At 47.0% G+C, this 22628-nt stretch overlaps 1 protein-coding gene across 17 annotated transcripts in view; it reads left to right on the plus strand.

The window, feature by feature from the left end:
* The window catches only part of SAMD11 (sterile alpha motif domain containing 11), a 153424-nt gene that overhangs the window by 89159 nt on the left and 41637 nt on the right, over positions 1 to 22628 (plus strand). For 16 of the 17 annotated variants that reach the window (XM_035118490.3, XM_035118487.3, XM_035118488.3 and 13 more), the window contains 2 exons: positions 5813 to 5905; positions 16015 to 16185. In XM_035118490.3, the coding sequence (XP_034974381.3) occupies positions 5813 to 5905; positions 16015 to 16185 (264 nt within the window). The remainder of the gene's footprint in view (positions 1 to 5812; positions 5906 to 16014; positions 16186 to 22628) is intronic. The other variant, XM_060276218.2, reaches the window with a different exon arrangement.

The following is a 22628-nucleotide window of genomic DNA, read 5'->3' on the forward strand; positions in this document are numbered from 1 at the left end:
CAGACCGTGGATCCATCCAGCTTAGCATTGTATACACTGCCTGACAGTGGCTCTCAAGGGTTTCAGACCAGGGACCTTCCCAGCCCTACCTGGAGATGTGAGGGATTGAATTTGAGACCTTTTGCATGCAAAGCAGATGCTCTGCCAGTGAGCTACAACCCTTTCTATATTAGGAACATAGGAAGCTGCCTTATATCAAATCAGACCATTGACCCATCTACATTGGCTAGCCGCAGCTCTCCAGGGTTTCAGAGAGGGGGACATTACCAGCTGTACTTGGAGATGCCAGGGATTAATGCTAGCTGAAGTTCCTTTCTTTAACCAGGGTATGAAACAGGCCTGCAAGCTGAGGTTGAGAGGTGGGGGAGCAGTAAACCCTGGTTAGCATCTCATTGACACCAAGCATGACATTGGTGCCTACATATACACAAAAATCATTTTGAAATGATAAGAGTAAAAGAGACTCTCACACACACACCCAAGTACCATTCTCTACATATGCATAGCTTGTGCAAATTCAGCCATGGTTAAGTGTAGCATTGACACCAGGCCTGTGTCTTAACCATACAATACTTACATGTGAAAAAAAGGTAAAGGACCCCTGACAGTTAAGTCCAGCCACAGACAACTCTGCAGTTGCAGCGCTCATCTCGCTCTAAAGGCCGAGGGAGCCGGCGTTTGTCCGCAGACAGTTTTTCTGGGTCTTGTGGCCAGCATGACTAAGTCGCTTCTGGTGCAACAGAGCAGCGAAACCAGAGCAGCGCACAGAAACCCCGCCAGAGCGGTACCTATTTATCTACTTGTACTTTGGGGCATGCTTTCAAACTGTACAGATACATTATTTTGTAATGAGAAAAAGAAAACCGTACCCACTTCCCAAGCACAGTCTTCATTCATGCGTAGCCTGCAAGATAGGCCATGCTTAGCTTGGCAATGACAATAGGCATGTATCTTAACCATATGATACTCACATATACACAAGTGAGAGTAAGAGACTCCCAGCCGCTCGCCCAAGCACTGTCCTCTATGCATGCAGCAACTGCAAAGTGAACCTGGATCTCTTCCTTCCACCACAAAGACGAACAGCTGGGCTTCTTTTCCATACTATGAATTTTTACCACCTTTTTATGACCCGACACAGGCTGTAAAAATGAATTTTGCAGGGCATGTCAGCACACCTCTCCTTGTAAACGGCCTCGTTATAGGTGAGCAGTGGAGGAGGCTGTGAAACAAGCCGCCCCTTCCCCTCCTCTGCTGTGTTTCTCCAAAGGGACTTTGGAGGAGGCGTCTCAAAGCTGTTCATGTAATAAAACCACACCTTGGGAATCGGGGCCCCTCCGGATATCCTTTTTATTGCACATTCATGATGATTTGTGCTCTTGATACTATCAGGGCAGTCACACACAATCCATTTTTCAATACTGTTTGCGCCTGTCACATTGCGCTTCATTTCCAATCAGTGCGTATCCTGTAACTCACTGCTGAAATTTCATTACTTTTTATCCACAGATAGTCTGGTTTATTTTTGTCCCATATTTGTTGCACTTTAGCTCCGTCGGATGGCAATAATGTGGAAGCATCACAGAACAAAAGCACGATAAATCCATCACTAATGCACCATTACTCTGTCAAGAACATGTTTCAGAATATACCAGTAATGAAACATCAGTCTGGAAGAGCCCTTAATGTCTTCAAATTGCTCATTGCCTAACAATCGGTCTTCTCCAGAATGTTGATGTACAAAGTGAAACACTTCTCTCCGAGAAGGCTTTCCTTCACCATTTCAGGTCCCTCCAGATGTTCTATTTGTGGTGCTTTCATTAAGATTTGAGCTCATGGTGATACTGGGGTGGTTATCTGCCATTCTGCTTTTGATCCTGTTTGCGCTTGTAAACATTCTGAAGCACAAGGTAGCAATGAGCGCCTCCTTGGTGGTGGCTCCCCCCACAATTTGTGCAATGCTGTAGTGTAAAGGCTTGCTTGGTACCTTTTCTCTGATTCTGCTATCAGCTTAAACTTGCATTTGAGGTTCTTGTTGTTATACAGTTCTACCAGTGTTGATTCTTTTTAACTGGTTGCATTGTTGGTTTAGTTGTTTGTGTTGTGTATGTTTTTAATGTTTTATATTCTACTTTGCTTCATCTAGAGTAGATGTTGCCGAACTACAGGTGTTTATTTATTTATTAAAAATATTTATATATTGCTGTACCCTAAAGATATATCACAGAAGTTTACAACAATATTGGGGGGGAAACTTAATGTTCAGATGTTTCTGAACTACAGCTCCAGCCATCCTTGGCCATACTTGTTGAGGCTGATGGGAGTTGTGGAGAATGATGGGCTGGGAATGTAGAGAAAACATCCCATTAAGGACTAGCATATTTGGGTGAAAACACCCAAAGCTTTTTGCAGGCAATAGGACTGGGGGAAACCTCCCATAGGGACTAGCATCACTGAAGCTATTTTAGGAATGAAGACACACCAAGGGCATATTGCGGACTAAGGGACTATGGGGAAACCTCCCATAGGGACTAGCGTCGTTGAGGCTGTTTTAGGAGTGAAAACTCACAACACAATTTGCAGGCTGTGGGACTTGGGGGGGGGAGGCAACTTCCCACAGGGACTAACGTCATTGGGGCTATTTTAGTACTGAAAATTTACCTTGGGCATTTTGCAGGCTACGGCACTCCCATAGGGACTAGCGTCATTGAGCCTATTTTAGGAGTGAAAATGCACATGGCGTTTTGCAGACTGTGGGGCGGGAACTCCCATAGGAGTTACTATATTAGGAGGGGGAAACACACCTAAGGCATTCTTTGTGGCTGTGAGGCTGTGGGCAGAGGAGCCCAGCAGGGGCAGCAAGACCAAGGAGGGTCTGCTGGTTGCAGGACATTGCATAGTGATTTAAAACTAACCAATCAAATGTTGGCTCCTGAGTCTCTAGGCTCCAAGCACTTTTCCTTCTCTTCCCCTCCCCAACTGCTGGAGGCTTGCCCTCTGTTTAAATTACACCCTGTAATTCCCATGACCTCCCCCCCCTCTCCCTTTGTTCCGATTATTCCTGCCGGCAAAGGGCAGAGCCAACTGCATGCTGTGGCATGAAACCCCAACTGGGTGCCTTTCACCTGCCAGTCCATTGTTCTTTTACGGTTTAGGGACATAGGGCAGAAACTGTCCTATTGTCATGGATGCCATTTCTAGGAGCAAGTGTGTTGCACGTGCTGGTCAGCGGGATGTCCAGGTTCGGTAGAATCCAAGCTTGCAAGGCACGGAGAAATACCCCAAAGTCACATGTTTCCCATAGATTGAGGCTAAGCCTCAGGCATTAAAAAAATAGTAGTTTCATTTATTTTATTAAATTTGTATACCGCTCTTCAGTCGTAGATGTCAGGGTGAAATGCAACATAAAAAAAACAAAAATGCATAATAAAAACAAGAACAAAAAGTTCATTGTCAGCATCTCAGTTGTTAGTAGGGATGAGGGAGGAATTTGATTAAGTTCACATTAAAAGAAGTCTCTCCCAAGTCACGCACTTTTCAAAAACCATACAGAAGCCAAAACGCAGCCACCCTTGGAAGTTTGCACTTTTCCCAATTTCTCTGTGCAGTCCTCCAGCCAAGTCATGATGTTAGGGCGAAGGGTGCATAAAATGCATCTATTAGTGAAAAGAATGTTCAAAAATTGCATCACATCACAGGAAATCCCGTTGCAAAAATGTGTGCACATGTAAATGTGCACAATAGGAAAAACGTGCACTAAAAAGGTGACAGATTTTCCATGAGGGTTTCCGCAAACTGATATGGAAAAGGGGTGAACTGACTTCATGATAGGGGGGGAGAAAAGAAACAGACAGAACTAGCTATCCCTAGTTGGTGGGGGAGAGGTTTCAGTAGCATTTTCCTTTTTAAAAAAGCAAACTGCAGAGGTGGTAATGCTTCAGGATACCAGTTGCTGGAAGCTGCAAGAGGGGAGACCATGGGTTCAGATCCTGCTTGACGGGTTTCCTCACAGGCATCTGGTTGGTCACTGTGAGAACAGGATGCTGGACTAGATGGGCCCATTGGCTTGATTCAGCTTCAATGCTCTTCTTATATTCTTATATAGATGAAGGTTTCATTCGAAAATCAGAGTCCAAAGAGATAAAACTGCCAGCCATTAGGGAAAAAAAGGGCAAAAGGGTTCGCTGCCCAAAACTCTGTGGCAGAGGGAAAACTTCCCCCCTGATTAAGCGTTCTGATCCACAGGAAAGTTTACATACTCCCACACTCACAGAAACTGTTCCATCAAGAGATACTGTTTCACCTAATTTGCAATGGCTGCCCAGTCTGAGCAACACAGTGGTTGTTAAACAGCAGGCAATTAGGACTGCAACCAGCAATACAATCACGTCCCCACAATCCAAGCAGGGTAGTTTTTCATGTAGCTCATGACCAGTTGCAAAGAAATATGCACAAGAGCTGTGTGGACTTTGTGCTTAAATTAATTAATTAATTAATTAATTAATTAAATCTACACCACCCGAGCAAGTTGAATTCCATGCCAGGAAAAGCTCAATTCTGCATCTAAATATAAATTAAACAAATTGAGCAAAATGGCATGAATTTTATTTTGTGTACATCTTTTTTAACATAATTGTACATAATTAATTCTGGCTCTGGTCATGTCGAGGTTGGGGGGACACAGAGGTACATGAGACGCTGAAGCCCATTTCTCAACCCACCACTTTCATCCTGGGTTTTCATTAGTCATAAGGACCAGAAGCTTGGTCGGGGGTTGTTTCCATTTTTAAAAAAAAAGAAGCAGCTGAAATTGTTGGGAAGCAGAGTTCTGCTCCTATTAAGTGATGTTCTGAGCCTTTTCAGAATTGCAACACACACACACACACACACACACACACACACACACACACACACACACCATATGATACTTGTTTTGCACAGGGTGTTTTTTGTGGTGGGGGGAGGGGTTGCAGTCCCTTTAAGGCAGAGCCTTTTTGATAGATGAGAATTTGATGCTTGCGACGATGACAAACAGTCTCCCCAGCATTATTATGGGAGGATATTGATTTTTAAATCTGTACAGGAGGAGAAGGGGAAAGCAGGAGGGGGGATTGAGAAAGAGAGAAGGGGGTGGGGGGAGAGAGAGAGATGTTGTAATTGTATATTAGATATTTTGCGTTGGCTTGCTAGGACTGCACGGATGCAGAGGCTGAGTGCTCCCGCAGTCTGGAGGGGAGAAGATTGCTGAAGATTTTGTGATCGCCAAGAGCGAAGGGGTGGGGGGAGAGAGAGAGAGAGACTGAGCCTGTGAAGAAAGATTGAGGAGCAGGGTGCTTGTGTGTGTGAGAGAAGGGGGAAGTGAATACTCTCTCTCTCTCTCTCTCTTTCTCCCCCCCCCCAAACCACCCGCCAAGACCCCAGCTGTTTTGCATCAGGGTATGAGAAGCAAGGACACACCCGGGGGACGAAAGGCGGCCGATCAAATGATGCAGTTCAGTAAGGAAATAAACTAGATTTCCAAATTTATGGCTGGAAACGGTGGCCATTGATCAGCTTGCTGAAGGGTTGCCGGGTCCCTTTGGGCTGCATGATTAGGAAAGCATATCTGTGAGCTCAATATGACTTCCACTCCGCCACCCTCCCTCCCTCCCTCCCTCCTCCCTCGCTCAGCCAGATTTGTGTGTGTGTGTTCAACATGCCCCCCAAAGTCTCTGGATGAAAGGGTGGCGGTGATGGAAAGAAGAGTGTGCCTTTCTATCTAATTCTCTCTCTCTTTCTCTCTTCCTCCCTCCCCCCTCGCCCTTTCTTCCAGACGAAGTTTTAGGCAAGAGAAGAGCGTGTTCACCCAACAGCAGCAGCGAGTGTCCCCTTGAGAGCAAGAAATCTCGAAGTGAGTCCCCAAAAGGTAGGTTCCTCTTTTTTTAAAAAATAATAATAATACTTTCTGAAGCTTGGGACATTTGGCGTTTATGATGGAGAAAGAGGAGTTGGGGGGGGGGGGAAGCAGCAGGATCTCCCCGAGTCACGCTACTGCTGCAGTTGCCTTTCATAAAAGCTCAAAGGGTTCTTCCATTCTCAGCTTTCTGACTCCGGAAAGTGTCCCTTAATTTGAATTGCTCTTAATTTATGCTGCCCCCTGCCCCCTGCTCCCACCCCTGGACTTGATAAGATCTGGGTAAGTTCCTTCCTTTATGAACAATTTAGTGCCAGATGAGAGCATCATTCTGTAAGATTTCCCCCGCCCCCTGTCTGCTTAGCAAGAGTTAGATTACAAAAATTACTACGTCCCATTTCCTTCCTTGGTGTTTTCCTTTCTTTCTCTCTCCCTCCCTTGCTCCCTCCTGCCTGTGAATTTGGGTTTTTATAGTAAAACATTTTCTTTTCAAGACTTTCATATGGAATACAAACAGCTACTTCAGTCGCACTTGGGGGAGTTGGGCGTGATGAACAGGATTTTTAAAATTACGGTTATTTCTTTGAAGAGCATAACTGCATACATGCCCAATGCCATACTGTATTTGCATCTGCTTTTGAAAGCCCCTAAGTTTCAAAAGCAGTTTTACCATGCAGAGATGGGGGAGTGCGGTGCCAGGTTCCTGTGTGAGAGAGGCAGAGACTGTGTACACATCGCACATTTAAGGCAATGACTCCTCCGCGCCACCAAATAATCCAGGGAACTGTAGTTTCTTAAGGGTGCTGGGAACTGTGGTTCTTCTAGGACTAAGCTACAATTGGTCCATCTAGCTCAGTGTTGTCCACACTGATTTGCAGCAGCTCTCCATGGTTTCAGGCCGAAATCTCTCCCAGCCCTACATAGAGAATCTGGGGGTTATTATTCATTTAATTTCTATACCGCTTTGTATTTTTAAGGGAAAAAAATCTCAAAGCAGTTTGCAACCTACATTAAAAAAAATCAAGTAAAGTAATCCAGAAGAAAGCATTACTGAAGAAAGTCAAGTATACGTTAAAAACAACAGAGACTCTTCCACTGAGCTACAGCCCTGTTCCCTAGAGGCATAGCTGTCAAGTTTTCCCTTTTCTCGTGAGGAAGCCTATTCAGCATAAGGGAATTTCCCTTTTAAAAAAGGGAGAACTTGACAGCAGTGCCTAGAGGTTTGGTTGTTTTAAGTTCAAAACTAATTAGCAGTCAATAGCACACACCTTGATGGAGATTGCACTTTGATTGAGGGGCCCAAGTTGTCAGAAAGGTTTTGCCTTAACAGTTACTGTGAAAATAAGTTTTTTTTTAAAAAGCAGCAACTTATAGGTCCTGTTCTTTCTCCTTGGCTTTTCTGCAGCAGGACTCTACTGTGGGCTAGAAAAAGTGCCAGGATACGACCTTGCCATGCATTCAAAAGTTCAAAAGGGCACTAAGGCTTAAGAAAGATGCCTTCTTCACCTTCCAGTTTGTTGACATCAGAGTCTTAGGCGGGGGGACGGACGGACAGGAGATCCTGGGCCGCATCCAACTCAAGAGCAGACCCGTTAAAATTTATGGACCTAATTTGATCCTGCCTGTTATTTTCAAAGGGATGCAGCCAATGTTATTTCTACTGAGAGTGGTTGGCATCTGTCTGTATTGGGAGACAATGGAAGAACGTTCCTTTGGGGGAGAACTCAAACGGTTGGAAGGTTGCAGTGCCTGTTGTGGCTGTGGAGACCAATGCGGGAGAGACATGTTTTGTTGCAGCTAGGGCAGATGAAGGCATCTGGTTGTGCTGCTGCAGATGCACCATAGCGTTTATTCTCTCTGCACTCCTCCCAGCAGTCATTTCTCCTCTGGCCACTGGTATGGATGTGCAACCTGACTTTCTGCCTCCAGGTGCTGCAATCGTCTGCAAGGGTCTCCCCCACAGCAGAACTGATGTTACTAGCCTTCACGTCACATTTGCAAACATTTTTGTAGTGCAAAGTTGGTCTGCCAATTGACCTGGTGCCAGAAGCCAGCTCTCTGTAGGGCACAACATTGGGGTTCTTGCCGTCTTCCATTCTGTGGACATGACCAAGCCAGTGTAGACATTGCTGAGACAGGAGTGCAAACATACTGCGAATGTGGGCTTGAGAGAGCACATCTTTGTTCGAAACTCTGTCATTAATGCACCTGAGTGTGGGGAACCTTTGGCCCTTCAGATGTTGCTGAACTACAACTACCATCAGCCCCAACAAGCACAGCCAATTGGAGTTGTAGCTCAGCAACCTCAAGGACCAAAGGCTACCTCCCCACACCTGTTTTCAGGTCTTCCACTTAGATGATGGAGCGAACTTGTTTTCTGTTGCTCCAAAGATCAGGGCCTGAACCGGGTTCAAATGACAAGAATGGGAATTTCAACTGAGCATTAGAGAGAAATTTCTGGTGGCAGGAGCTGCCTGACACTCCTTTAACAGAGGCTTTTGAGAAGAAGCTGGATGACTGCCTATTGGGGAAGTTGTAGCAGGGGAGTGCCTGCATAGGCAAGGGGTTCAGCTAGATGACCTTTTGAGGTTCCTTCTAACTCCTATGATTCTATGAAAAGTAGGCATAAGATAACAAAAGGATGGCTGTGTTTTTATGTTAGTTCTGTTGCTTCCGTGGGCAGCCAGGAGATTTGCTTCTGGGCATTTTGAAGAGGCACAGGGAAATCTGGAGAAGGAACCAGCAGTATCCGTCTCCCTACTCCCTTTTGTTCCTAGTGCTGGAGTCACTGCAGCTTTGTTATTTTGCCAGGCAGGGTCTTCACAATCATAAGGACTAGAAACTTTACTTGTATCTTATTTCTATTTTAATCTTCTCTTTGCAATCATAAGGACTAGAAACTTTGTTTTTAACCATATCTTGTTTTTAATTTTATCTTAGCTTCACCATCATAAGGACTATCTATATTTCCCCCCTCTTACCTTGCTTTCATTTTGTATCTTATCTTCACAATGCAAAGAGTTGGAAACTTTATTGAAAAGGAAAAGGAATGCAATTAAGTGACAAACCGAGACCTCAGGGTTTTCTGTTCTGTAGGGCTGTTGCAGAAGCCTAGGAAGAAGCTCCAAAACAACAAAGACAGTACAATATCCCAGAAGAATCTGGTTTTACAGTGCACATTCCTCTTGTCCACAAGCCTGTGAAACCATTTCTCCCACTCCTCACCCCAGCCTGCCTCTCCTATTTCCTCCTCTGCTTCCCTCTCCCTCCTTGGAGTTGCAATTAGGCAGACATCAATATTCCAATAGGATCCAGGTAGGATGCTGAAATGCATTTTGCTACCAAGGAAGACAGTGGTGCCAGCCAGCTTATCGGAGGGGACCTAACAGTGGTATTAACCTGTAAAATGCTGCTCATAATACATTTGTGCTATTCATCTGCAGGCTGTTTCTGAACTCCTGCCTCCTCCTCTTCCTTTTCCCCCTTCTTTCCCCCCTTAACAGCGGCATCCTCTGAAAAATTAATCAAGGTGATAGCAGTTTAATCCATCTCTTGAAGAAGGAAGGCAGCTAAGCTTTAATCAGGCTTTCCCGAGACCTGACTATCTATTGCTTTTGGATTCAGAATCAATGCTGCTTATCCCAAACCCCAAATAAGACCTCCTTTTCCCCCACACCTCCATTTCTGCACAGATTGGCATCTCTTCTCTCCCCCCACCCCCAATCCCACCACACTCTCTTTGACATGGGCAGTTTCAGTCTGATGCAGCAGATTATCAGATCTGGCGTGAGATCAGTCAGAATGATCTTTGTGCTTCCGGTTACCTGCAGAAGTTTAAATGAAATAGGTTCTAGTGTTTTCTTTCTCCTATGTGAGGCTGACTAGTGACTGTGTGTGTGTCCCCGTCCATCCGTCCGTCCATCTGTGTCCTTTTCCAGCCAGATATACCAAGTGGGGGTAAGGAGGAAGCAGTTTCCATCCTGTGCAATGTTCGTGGCAATCTGGACTGCTTCCTTTCTGCTGCAGTTCAGCTTCCATTAAAACCTACATAATTTGCTATTCACCATGGCTGAAACGAATGCAGTTAATTATAGAATCAAATACATAATTAACTTCAGTGGGTGGGAAGTATAAAAAAACAATGCAGGAAATAGAATTATTTAGTTAAAGTTGCAAACCTAACAACAACAACAACAACAACAACAACAACAGATGATGATATTATACACTGCTCATATTAACTTGAGTGATTTCCATTCTTGACCCTGGGTGAATGAGCAAACTGTGTTGATATCCACTCCTATTTCCATTTCCGACAGAATTCTCTGACATCCCTAGCTGTAGTCTAGCAACATTTGGCCACTGGTAGAACAAATGCTGAACTTGATGGGCCATTGGCCTGGCCTGATCCATCAGGGCTTTACTTATGAGTAACAGAGAAGCAAGGCTGCTGCCTTCATGCCCTGCCTCTGGGCTACCTGAGACCCTCTGATTGGCCACTGTGAGAACAGGAGGTTGGACGAGATGAGCATTTGGCCTGATCAGACCAAAGGCCCATCTTGCCCAGCGTCCTGTTTCCAAGAGTGGACAACCACATGCCTCTGAGAAGCCCTCACATAGGACATGAGCACAGTTAGCCATCTCCTACTGTTCATCTCAAGCAACTGACTTTGGCCATGGAAGCTCCTTGCAACTATTATAACCTGTGGCCACGGAGAGCCTTATCCTCCATGAAATTTGTCCAACCCCCTTCAAAGTCACCTACCCTACTGGACATTGCCACATTTTTGGAGAGCGGGTTCCGTAAACTGATTGCCTGGTGCTGTGTGAGAAAGCCGCACCATTTTTTCGTTGCACAGCAACTTGACAGTGCTTCTCACGTCAAGGGTTTCTTTGCCCATCTACCTGACTGTTTACAAGGTGTGAGTGCGTCTGCATCTGCTACCTGAATATCCCGCATTTTGAGATAGTTACCTACTTGAGTTCCCCTTCCTATATTTGTTGTTCCTGCCCTAAAACCTCCTGCCCTATGAAGCAGATAATGCTGCACTGACCTTGGCAACTGCTTCTGCAACCCCCTTTCTACCATAATCGTCAATTCCCCACCTGGCTGTTCTGGCCCTGAAGCGTGAACATCAGAGGGGACAGCAATCCTATTACAGCAGCACAGCATTATTAGTATTTTATAGTTAGGGATATGGGATAAACTCGATATGGTTTGCATTTAAAGGCAAACCGTCCAAATTTAAACTTTTCGAAATAATACTTGAAATGTAGCCATCTTTTGAGATTCAAATTTCTATGAATTTTGCAACACAGTCCTCTAGCCAGGTCATGCGTACAAAAATGCACATGCTAGGGTATAATGGGTGTCTGTAAATTCATATTTCAGTGAAAATTATAGACAGGAAAATGTATCATATTAAGCAAAATTGCTTTGCAAAAAAATGGGTGCATTAGGTAAAGCCACACACAAAAATGTGGATATTAGAATAATCATAGAATTGTAGACTCGGAAGGGACCCCAAGATCTTCTAGTCCACCCCCTACAATGCAGGAATCTCAAGTAAAAAGAAAAATCCAAACTAAATTTGCTTTGGAATTTGCTTAACATTTTCAAACTGAAGTGGGAATGTGGGGAACTTAATTTAAGATTGGAAAAATGAAGCCAATATTGACAGATATGCCCATTCCTAATGTAGCCTACTGACACTTGCTGTGGCTGCACTCTCTCTGGAAAAGGATGGAGAAGCAACAGGATGAGTTGCTTTGCTCTCCTCTCTCTTTCCACCCAGGGAAGAGGGAAGGGAAGACACCTGTAGGGGCTTCCGAAGCTTCCAGCTGTGAAGCAGGTAACCTTCTCTTCCTTTCCTCCTCTGGAGATCAAACACCAGCCCTATCTCAGCAGAATCAGGGGCCGTCCAGGTGTGCCTGCTGTCAAACTGAGCAGAACGTTCTTGCCTCTATTATGGAAATTGGAGAGTATCAGAGGCCCGGAGCAGGAGCCGCACTGGCAGGTCGTGGAGGAAGTGTCTGCCCCAGGAGAAGACTCCTGACTCTCTCCTCTCTGTCTCCCGCCAATAAAATCCTCACTTCTGACACAGAGGTGTGGAGATCAACTCCCCAGTTTCCACGGGAGATGGGAAATGGAGTTGCATTATTAAGAGGCTGGTGACTGGAGAAGAGAGAGAGAAAAAAAAAATTGTTGAGGTGGTGTCTGTCTCTTTTCACCCACTACTCTTTAAGCAAAAATAAATGCAGGAGAAGCTTCAACACATTGGAAGATTTTTGAGCTAGGCTAATGTAAGCATTGGTGGGGGAGGGGAATTGCCATGTCAAGGAGCGTTCTCTCATTTCCTATGTGATCCAATAGACAGGAATGTTCACACTGCTCTAATTCTCAATTTCTGTGCCAGGTGCAAATGGGGGTTTGTGGGTCTTGGTAGTAGGTCACCAGATTGGATGCTGCGGTGGGGGGGGGGGCACGGGTTGCTGCAGGATTGCCAAGCAAGAGCAGCTGAAGCCTTCTGATGATAGTGAGGACTAGCAACCTGCTTTCTCCTTAAGCAATTGTTCACAACAATCCAAAGTTCTGTTTCTGAATCCAGGTTGCCTTTCTGTTTTGGTTCACTTCAGGTAGCCAGTAAGGTCTCCCATTCCCTCTTCACCTGTATGTGAAAACTTTTTAGGTTTGGGGCTGATGAATGGACGGAGGGCTGAGGCGCATGCTTCCCCTGAGAATGAAGGGAAAACACAGGCATTGTGCCTTATAGCCATTGATCGAAGTTGGTGGCATTCACCACATCTAGCGGTAGTTGGTGCCATTGTTTAACTATGCACTGTGTGGCCCATTTTAAGGAATAAGCTACTTCCATATAAATCTTCAGTGGACTCTTACATAGGGGAGGCACTTATAGGAGTGAAAATAAGAGTCCAGCAGCTAGATCAGGCTGTGGGGGGTGAAGCGCCAGTTAAAGGTGCTGGCAGAGTTCACACACTGTTGCCAGGTGAGCTGGAATGCCAGGGGACGGGTGCCTCCGAATAGCATCTGTGCGCCAGGCAGAGCAGAAGGCTAGGGCAGCTGCTGCCGTCTCGGTTGCGCCCTCTGAGTGGCTAAGCCGGAGTCCTGATGTCACACCTGGAGACGTCTGGAGATTTGATGGGATCAAGTGCTTGACTTTAACCTGCCAGCGCTAAAGACCAAAGCAAGACAGCAGAGCCGCAGGGCTGAGATGGGTGGCAGAGCGGGAAGAAATCTCCCTTGGGTTCTTTCCACACATCACATCCTAACACCCCCACCCACCTACCCCAGCCTTTCTCTGCACTTTGCCTCTCTCCGCCTTGCACCTGAAATCTTCTCTGGGACAGATTCCTCCTCTGCACCCACCGCGTCTTTTTCTCCAGCTGAAAGCAACAACACAATCCAAACCTCCAGTGATTTCCCCCTCCCAAAATCCTGGCTTCCTCCCCTCCCCGCCAAGCTTTGGCTCTGAGTGGTGGTGGGGGAACAGCAGAGTTGAGACAGTTGGTGCATTTCTGAGCTTTCTCTCCAGGGAGGCAAGTGGGCGGGCAGGCGTGGGAGGCCTTGTCATTCAGCAGCAGGGAGCGGCGGCGGGTGGCGGCGGCAGGAATAGAAATAAGGGGAATTCCAAAGCTGCGGCTGCTCCCCCTTCCTTCCCTGGGGTGTAGACCACCTGCTCCACCATGGGCAAAGCTCCCTTTGTGCGCTTCCCTTCTTGGCCACCCCTCCTTGTTCCTCTCCAGAGTCAACAGGTCTTCATGGGTTTTAGTGCCAGGGGCAGGTTGAAGTCTTAAGTTCACAGTGCTGGTGCATAAAGCCCTTCTACAGCTTGGGACTAGGATATCTGAAGGGTTGTCTCACCCCTTCTATACCCAGTTGATCACCACAGTCTGTAGATGAGGGTCTCCTGCAGTTCTTAGGAGTTCCATTCCTCACAGCGCTGGAATCGGGCTTTTAGTGTGGTGGCACCTGCCCCTTGGAATTCCCTCCTGTTAATTAGACAGGCACCATTTTTCTGTAGTATTTTCAACTCCTGCAGTCCTTCCTCTCTTCCAACAAGCCTTTTTTACATCACACACATCACATCACATCACATCACACACGCACAAACACACACACACACACACCAACTACATCTCTGTTGGAATTGTCTTTTAAGATGTTTTATTTATTTTATCATTTGTGCATTTGCCACTCTGGGCTCCTTTGGGGAAGAAAGGTGGGATACACAAAGGTGGGATACACAAATGATGGCGATGAAGCGGCAATAGCATTTTTCATTGACATCGTTCCCTGGGCTCCTAATGCTATTTGTGTCAAGTCAAGGCGGAGATTTCTCATCCTGGTGCATGAGAAGCTAGGCACCTCTGGTTTATGGAGTGGGCCCCTTGGTGGAGATGCACGTCGTAAAGATACAGATCTCCTTTTACAACTTTTCAAAGAGTCCTGACATAATGGAAGGGTAGGAATTAGACTGGGTCTGCACCATACATTTAAAGCAAACATCTTTCTTCAAAGAATGCTGGGAACTATAGTTTGTTCAGAATGCTGGGGATCGCAACTCTGTGAGGGGGTGAACTACAGTTCACAGGATTCTTTTGGGCAGGGGTCGGAAGCGATGTGCTTTAAACATATGGCATGTATGCAGCCAAACCCTTCTGAGAGAGAGGCACTGGAATCTGCTAGCGAGGCAAGGGGCGCTGGCTAATGAAGACAGAGAACCCAGTGTATTGGGCTTTGGCTCATCTCCCAATCTTGCTTCCCCCAGACATTTTTGGACTCCATCTGCCCCAGCCAACATGACCCTGTGATCAGGGGTGATGGGAGGTGAAGTCCAGCAGTGCCCAGAGAGCCACTGGTCATCTAGCCCTGCATCAGAAGAAGGCAGGGTTGTGACCGTGGCATCTTTTACTCCAACCGTAAGCCAGCTCTATTAAATACTTCCTAGAAAGGCAGCGTATAAAATGTTAGGAAATAAATGAATGCCCCCACAATGGCACCACCCACCCTCCCTCTGCAGCAAAGGATGTGATGCCCTTTGGAAGAGTTGGTCAAAAGCTGCCCACCAGGATGTTAACACTCACTCTGGTTTGAGCATTGTTGTTGTTGTTTTTTGGAGACTTGACACATTTTTTAAAAAACAAGCAAGAGGGTTTTCTCTGCATCTGCCTGGTCATCACCTCCCATGAGTAGCCTTCTCTGAGTCTGGGCCAGGAGGGCTCTGCTCTCAGAAGCCAGCTGCCTCGGTGCCCGTCACAAGCACATGGATACAGGGCCCAAGGCACAATCAAAGCAGTTCCCTTAATAGATCGTTATCTGATTCAATTAACCAAGCCAACTGTTCTGATGGGAGCTCTGCAGCATGCACACCCATGCATTTGGGGGGGGGTTCACCCTCCCCAACTCACTAGCTGCCTTTGCTCCCCTCCCCCCGCGCACCGCAATGTTACCACTGATGTTGGGAGTTTCTCTGGAGTAATGAAAAGCTTCAGCCCGTGGGGATGATCAGAGATAAAACAGTGTTGGAGGGAAGCTGCCAAAACAGGAAAATGGTAATTACTGTTGAGCTTTGCTTACAGTAAACAAACGTCTCCAGGCCTGGTTTTTTAATCTTCCACCGTGTGTTGCAGCAAGAACCTGGAGGCACCTTTGCTGTTTCAGGGGTGAGGTGGGGAAACGGGTGGCAGAAATGGTTGGAAGCCAGAGATGGGCTGATTTTTTTATCTATGGGTGCCTCCAGAAGTCCTTTTCCTTTGCCATTCATGGTGATTCATGATGGTTATTGGGGCAATTATATGTGATCCCTATTTTCAGTGCTGTTTTCATAGAATCACAGAATTTTAGAGTTGGAAGGGACCCACAAGGGTCATCTAGTCATACCCTCTGCAGACGGCCATCCAACCTCTGTTTGAAGGTAGTCCATTCCACGGTTGAACAGCTGTTACCATCAGAAAGTTCTTCCTAATGTTTAGTCAGATTAAATGAGAGGGGGGGGGAACCAAGTTCACCACCCTGAGCTCCTTGGAGGAAAAGGTGAGATAGAAACGCAACAAATGAATAAATACACACCCTCTTCATGTTTCATCTTTTCTCCTCTCAGAAAATTCACACACTCCCTTGTTGGAGGGCGCCGTGACTCAGATGACCCCGGAGGAGCACTACAGGAGGATGATGTCCGCCCTCAATGAGCATAGCACCTTCGAGGAGCAGCAGCAACAGCAACAGCGCCTCTACCAGTTGGCCAACAGCATGGCAGTCCCTAGCCATAGTGGTGAGGACCCCCTTTCATTGTCTTATCGTGAGAGTGCCTGCCTGGAGCTTTGAGCCACTTCCACCACCCCTTGGGAAGCTTATCATGGAGCCTCCCAAAAGAGAACACTGGGAGCAGCCCCCTAAAAGCAGTTTTCCTATAACCACTTAAGTTCCCCCAGGCAGTGCACATCATCACAGCCGGACGTAGGAAGCAGCCTTACGTTGAACCAGACCATTGGACCATCTAGCTCAGGCATAGGCAACCTTGGCTCTCTAGATGTTTTGGAATTACAACTCTCATGATCCCTAGCTAACAGGGTCAGGGATCATGGGAGTTGTAGTTCCAAAACATCTGGAAAGCCAAAGTTGCCTATGCCTGATCTAGCTCAATGCTGTCTGCACTAGCCAGCAGCAGCTCTCTAGGGCATGGGTAGGCAAACTAAGGCCCGGGGGCCAGATCCAGTCCAATCGCCTTCTAAATCCGGCCCATGAATCAGTGTGTTTTTACATGAGTAGAATGTGTCCTTTTATTTAAAACGCATCTCTGGGTTATTTGTGGGGCCTGCCTGGTTTTTTTACATGAGTAGAATGTGTGCTTTTATTTAAAATGCATCTCTGGGTTATTTGTGGGGCATAGGAATTCATTCATCCCCCCCCCCAAAACAACAACAACACAGTCCTCATCCGCCCCCACAAGGTCTGAGGGACAAGTGGGCCAGCCCCCTGCTGAAAAAGTTTGCTGACCCCTGCTAGGGTTTCAGGCAAGGGGCATTCCCAGCCCTGCCTGGAGATGCCAGGGGTTGAACCTGGGACCTTCTGCATGTAAAACAGATTCTCAGCGTAAACAACACACTGAGCTGGACTGATCAGTGGTGTGACTGAGTATAAGGCAGCTTCATTTCTGTGTCCTAAGGGAAGGGCCGTGGGTCACTGGTAGAGCAATTGCTTCGCAAACCAAATTCAATCCCAACCATCTCCAGTGCAGACCAGAGGTGGGAAACAATTTTCAGCCCAAGGGCTCACTTCCTTTTTTTTTTTAGCAGCCTTCCCAGGTGCCACATGCCAGTGTTGGCAGGGTGGGGTGGGGAGCAGAGGAAAAAAGTGAGCAGAGCAATGCACACAGATTTTTACCTTTGTGCAGCAGGCTCATTTTCTGCACACAGTTCATCCACTAGCTCATCCTCCATTCAGGCAAGTGCGAGCGGCATGTCAGTGTTAAGGGCTCATTCCAGCCAGGCAAAAACAGTGCAAAGCATGTTGATGAGGGTTGTGTAGAGAGGCTTGGGGGAGGCACATTTGGGCCTGAGGTTCTTCACCCGAGGTGCAGACAATTCTGAGGTAGATGGACCCTGTGCTCTGACTCAGTAGAGGGCAGCTTCCTGTGTGCCAAGTCCTGGGGCAACAACAGGCGGTGATTTTAACTCGGCCAGTTTCTGCATTGGGACTTAAAAGTTATCTGCCTCTGTATGGATGATGTTAGCTGGGTACTTTTGAAGCAGCAGTTTCTCACCTGGTGTTTTGCTGGATCAGAAACAGCTGGGAGAGGCATCCAGCCCCTTTAACTCAACCCAGGTCATGAGATAGATCAGGGGTGGGGTAGAGGCGTTGCAAGGAAGGAAATGGTCTCCTTATGGTGGATCCTCCATTTGACAGATCATTTTTCCTGGAATTCTCCCTTTAATGCAGGGATGGGGGTCTTCTGTGCCTCCAGATGTTGCTGGATTGCAGTTTACATCAACCATGATGGGATGGGCAGATGGGAGTCTTGGGCAGATGAGAGTTGACTAATGAAGGGTTTCCCACGCATGCCTTGTAGGTTGGGGCCAGAGAAGGCATTGCCTTGCATTCCGCCCTGACGCTTGCAGTGCTGCTTCTGTTCAACTGCAGTTTGCCTTCTGCCCAAAATGACTTTATTTATATCACTGTTGAAAATTTTTACGTAATTAATTACATAAATTGCATAATGATTGAGTCCACCAAAACCAGTAGCCTGCAAAAAGGCTTGCTCTTATACCTGTGCATCACCTGACAACCGTTCTCGACTTGCATTGGCAACCAGGCAAGCAACTATTCTGAAGACTGACTCCAGGGCAAAACTGGATGGCTAAGGGAATGGACTCCCTTCCATCTCTCACCCTGGAATAGCAGAAGCTCCCTGGGAGAAATAAGCTCAGTGAGAGCAAGTATAAATTTTATTCCTGCCAGCACAAAGCACTGATTATCTGCGGGCACACCCAGTGGCACCAACTAACCTTTAATAATTTAGGAGTCTTTTTTTTTTGCTTTAATTGCTTGCCTCTCCTTTCCTCCCCTTCCTTCCTTCCCTCCCCCCCCCCCCCCGCTTGCACATGCCATTCTCCATCTGCATCAATCCTCACATTCTCAATTTCTCCCGCGCCTGGAACTGCCGTCCCCTGTAGCATCCGTGTGTCAATCACTCTTGATTTCCAAACCGTCAAGAGAGTGTAGCGTTGTAAATAACACATCCTCTGCATGTCTGCGCGGGCAGGCGGTGGGTTGGGGGGAGGCAGGGCTGTTGCTGGAAGAGAGAAGGAGGAGGGGAGGGAGGAGGCGGGAGGGGAGGAGGGTTTGGGTGGATAGTTGCGGGTCATTCGGGATCAATGCCGCTCTTGGAATTGGCAGCGCATCAGGCTTCTAAATTGCAGCCCCCACTGCAATAAAGCACGGCCGGCCTTTTTCAGATAATTAATTTATAAACATTGGAGGTGTGCAGTCACTGGCTGGAGAAAATTCTCCGGGCTTTTCAGCATGTGAGATCTGGTGGGGCTTAATATTATCTTTTTCTTTCAGGGGGGGGGGACCCTCATTTTAAAAATCATTGAGAGAATCTGTGCTTGTGTGTTGTATATATTAGGTTTGCAATATTTAATAGTGTCATCGGGGGTTGTATCCAATGCTAGTCCTACTCAGAGTAGACCCATATTTTATTTATATATATTCTAACTTAAATGTGGTATGGAGGGAAGGCAGGAATGTGATTTAACATGGAACATTGTGAAATGCTGTTCAATATTATTAGTATGATTAATAATTAAGTAATTGTGGGTGGTATCCGGTGCTATCCCTATTTCGAGTAGACCCACAGAGGTTGATGGGCATGACTGGCTTAAGTGCATTATAATTTCAATAAGCTGCACTGTGTAGGACTTAGCAGGAGACAGCTCTGTGGTGGTGTTTTTGAATGTATAATGAGATACCATGCATGCAGATTTACTCAGACATGAGCCCCGTTGAATCCCAGGTAAGAGGGTATAGGATTGCAACCGTGATCTGCTTTAAAAGGTGCTACCTATGAACCAGGCAGCAGGGGTGGGGTTTTTTTAAAGACAGTTTTTAATGCAAGTGCTTTTAAAGACAGGTTGCAGTCTCTACCATCAAAGAGGCATCCATCTTCCTTCCATACACCAGGACAGAATGCCTCTTCCAAACTGGGCCAGCTCTTCCATTAGGCATCTACCTCATGCAGCCAGTTCTAGAAATTCAAGTCCAGCACTGAGGTGTTGCTGGAGTCCAGAGCTGTGTGTGTGTGCCCTGAATCTCCTAAGTGAGGTTTCTGCTCTCGGGTCCACTGATGGGGGGAGAATAAGGCTACCAATGGCTACCAGCACTGCCGTTTCACTCAGGTCCAGGGCTTCCCATTGGGGCACCTGGTTGGCCACTGTGAGAACTGGATGCAAAACCGGATGGACTTTTCCCTCTCCTCCCCATTTTTATCCTCTCAACAACCCTTTTTGCTAGGTAGGTGGGTGGGTGGCTGGGTGGGTGGAGCAAAGTCACCCAGTCTGAGGTTCATGCCTGAGTGGGAATTTGAACACTGGTCTTCCAGGCACTAACCCAACATCCCAACCACTAAACCACATGCAGGATCTCTGCAAGCCAAGGCTGTGAGTGGGCAGGCAACTGCTTGTCCCCCACTTGCATGTTCTTGAGTCCTTCATGAGATGCTCAGAAAAGGTGACTTTTACATGATCTCTCACCTCTGGGCTCAGCCAGGAGAGCTGGTGAGAAGTCCTGGAGTTTTACTCAGGAAATCCCACAAACTCTCCTTGTCTCCTCTCCTTGCAAACCCATTCTGGCATCCTGGGGATAAAGGCATCAAATGGTGGTGATAAATAAAGCATTGTCTGTTTCCTCCAAAGTTCTTGGTACAAACTGCCGCCAATTAGTGATTGCTAATTACCTGGCTGTGGAAGGATTACCGGTACTGCTCCTGCTTTAGAAAAGGAGGGGAGGGGAGGGAGGCTTAGCTGCCTCAGTTTCCTGGCCTTGGCTGAACATGGATACAAATGTAGGAACTGTTTGTTTGTTTGTTTTTATTCAATTCCATTTGCGAATCACTTCCCATAAAATACCTCAAAGCAGTTTTGCAGTAAAAAAACCCCAAAAATAGCAAAAATCATTTCCATATGTAAAAACGTTTCCATATGTAAAAACAATTCCATCTATACAAACAATTAAAGAACAGTTTTGTATATAAAAACAATTACAAATCCAGTACGTTTACAGATTGGGATAAAGATCTCCTCTTTCAGAGGCTTGTTGAGAAAGGATGATCCTTCAATGTGCACCCAAGTCTGTCTGTCTGTATTCTGGGAGGCATTTCTAAAGTGTCGGTTCTGCCTATTGGAAAGCCCGATTCCTACATCATATGGAAAGAACCTCCTGATAAGATGGTACCTCGTAATGGGTTGGGTATATAAGGAGTGAGAAGCTCTTTCAGGTATAAGAAACAAGGTGTGTGTGTGTGTGTGTGCGCGCACACACACACACACACACACACACACACGCTATGGTGGGGTGCAGAGTATGTGCAGAGCATGACTAGGAGTATTATTTCAGGGGGAGGCGCACAACCTTTGGATGGTATTGCTTTCCTGTCCAACTTTGGGAGCTTCGTGGTGGCCTCTGTCTGGGGACGCTGCACTATATGGATCTGTGCTCTGATCAAGGCAGGCTGCTTTTTTAAGTCTGAGCTTTTAATCTCAGGTCCTTGGGTTGAAGATTTTTCAATGAAAAACAGCAGTTGAAATTGTGTAGGATAGCCTTAATCAGTCCAGATGTGGTTGGACTCCAACTCCCATCAGCACCTGCCAGCATCATGGGTGATTGGGTGTGGCTAGACTACAACTCCTGAGGGCTGGAGGAGGGTGCTGAAAAACAGTGGAGGCTGGACGTGACAACCCACCCCGCCCCCCCTCACCATCTCCAGGTGTGGCCATTTTCTTTCCACTTTTACTGACAGGGAAATCAAGACTGGGTGCAAACACCTGGCTTGTCTAAAGCCACTAATTTGTTGGGTGCAATTTTATTTATTTATTAAAGAAAAAAGCCCATAGTTCTGCTTATACATTCTTTGATGTTTTGGGCTGGAGGGTGGGGAGTACCTTCTTGCCCTACCTCGAGATACTGAGGCTCAAACCAGGACCCCAAGCATGCAATGCAGAGCACATGATCCTACTGCTGAGCTAGTCTGTGCGCCTGCCATACATTTAAAGCATGCGGATTCCCCCCAGAGAATCCTGGGAACTTTAGTTTGTTAAGGGCGCTGGGTGTGGTAGGTCCATGAGGCGCAAATGATAGTTCCCAGGGTTCTTTTGTCCCTGTTAAAAATCTACCTGCAAAGCTCGGGCTTCCCACACACATGCATATTTCACTCTAGCTTTTTATCAGGTTTATGTCTGTGATTCACCCCAATCCCCCCCTCTCTCTCTCACACACACACTGTCTTCATGCCTGGAATTCTCTGCATATTCAGAGAGACTGAGCCACAAGAGCCACCCAAGGCAGATGCTTCTTCCAGTCCTGCTAGCAGATGCCAAACCACCGCCTCCCCCACCTCCCTTTCCTGTCTCTCTCTCCTCTTTCTCCCTTTCCCCGCCCAAAGAGCCTTGCAGCTTGGAAGCCGAGCTCCAGGGATGGTGCAGAGGACGTTGGTCAAGGCAGACTTAGCGTAGCAAGAGCGATATATAGACGGCCAGGGCCCCTGGGATATAAATAAATCCCAGCCAGGCTGAGCTACTAGAGCAAGCAAAGGCAAGCTGTTGCATTGGGGTGGGGGCGGGGGGGGCACAAGGAGTGAAGAGAGAGAAACCCCAGCAGACGGGTGAGTTATTACCAGCCGCCCCGGCCGCATCCTCTGCTCAGAGAGAGCAGCCGAGAAGGACTTGAAAGGAAGTCTTGGTGGCTATGGTGGTGTCCGGCTGTAGGAAAGCCAGCAGTGCAAGCCAGCAGTGCAAGTCTGCAAGACAAGCAAGGAGGTAGGTGCCGGCTAGTCGAGGCAAGCAGACAGAAAGGTTCAGAGCTGGTTGTCTGTGGTCTGGGCAAAGGCCCAAGTCTGACCTGGAAGCTTTTATAACCCTGCCAGGCTGGAGCAAGGGAGGGAGAACCAATAGGCTGCTTCCTGCATAGGTGGAGTTGTCTTGGAGACGGTTGCCTTTTAGC

This window comes from Zootoca vivipara, chromosome 6 (genome assembly GCF_965207765.1).
Source record: "Zootoca vivipara chromosome 6, rZooViv2.hap1.1, whole genome shotgun sequence".
NCBI lineage: Eukaryota > Metazoa > Chordata > Lepidosauria > Squamata > Lacertidae > Zootoca > Zootoca vivipara.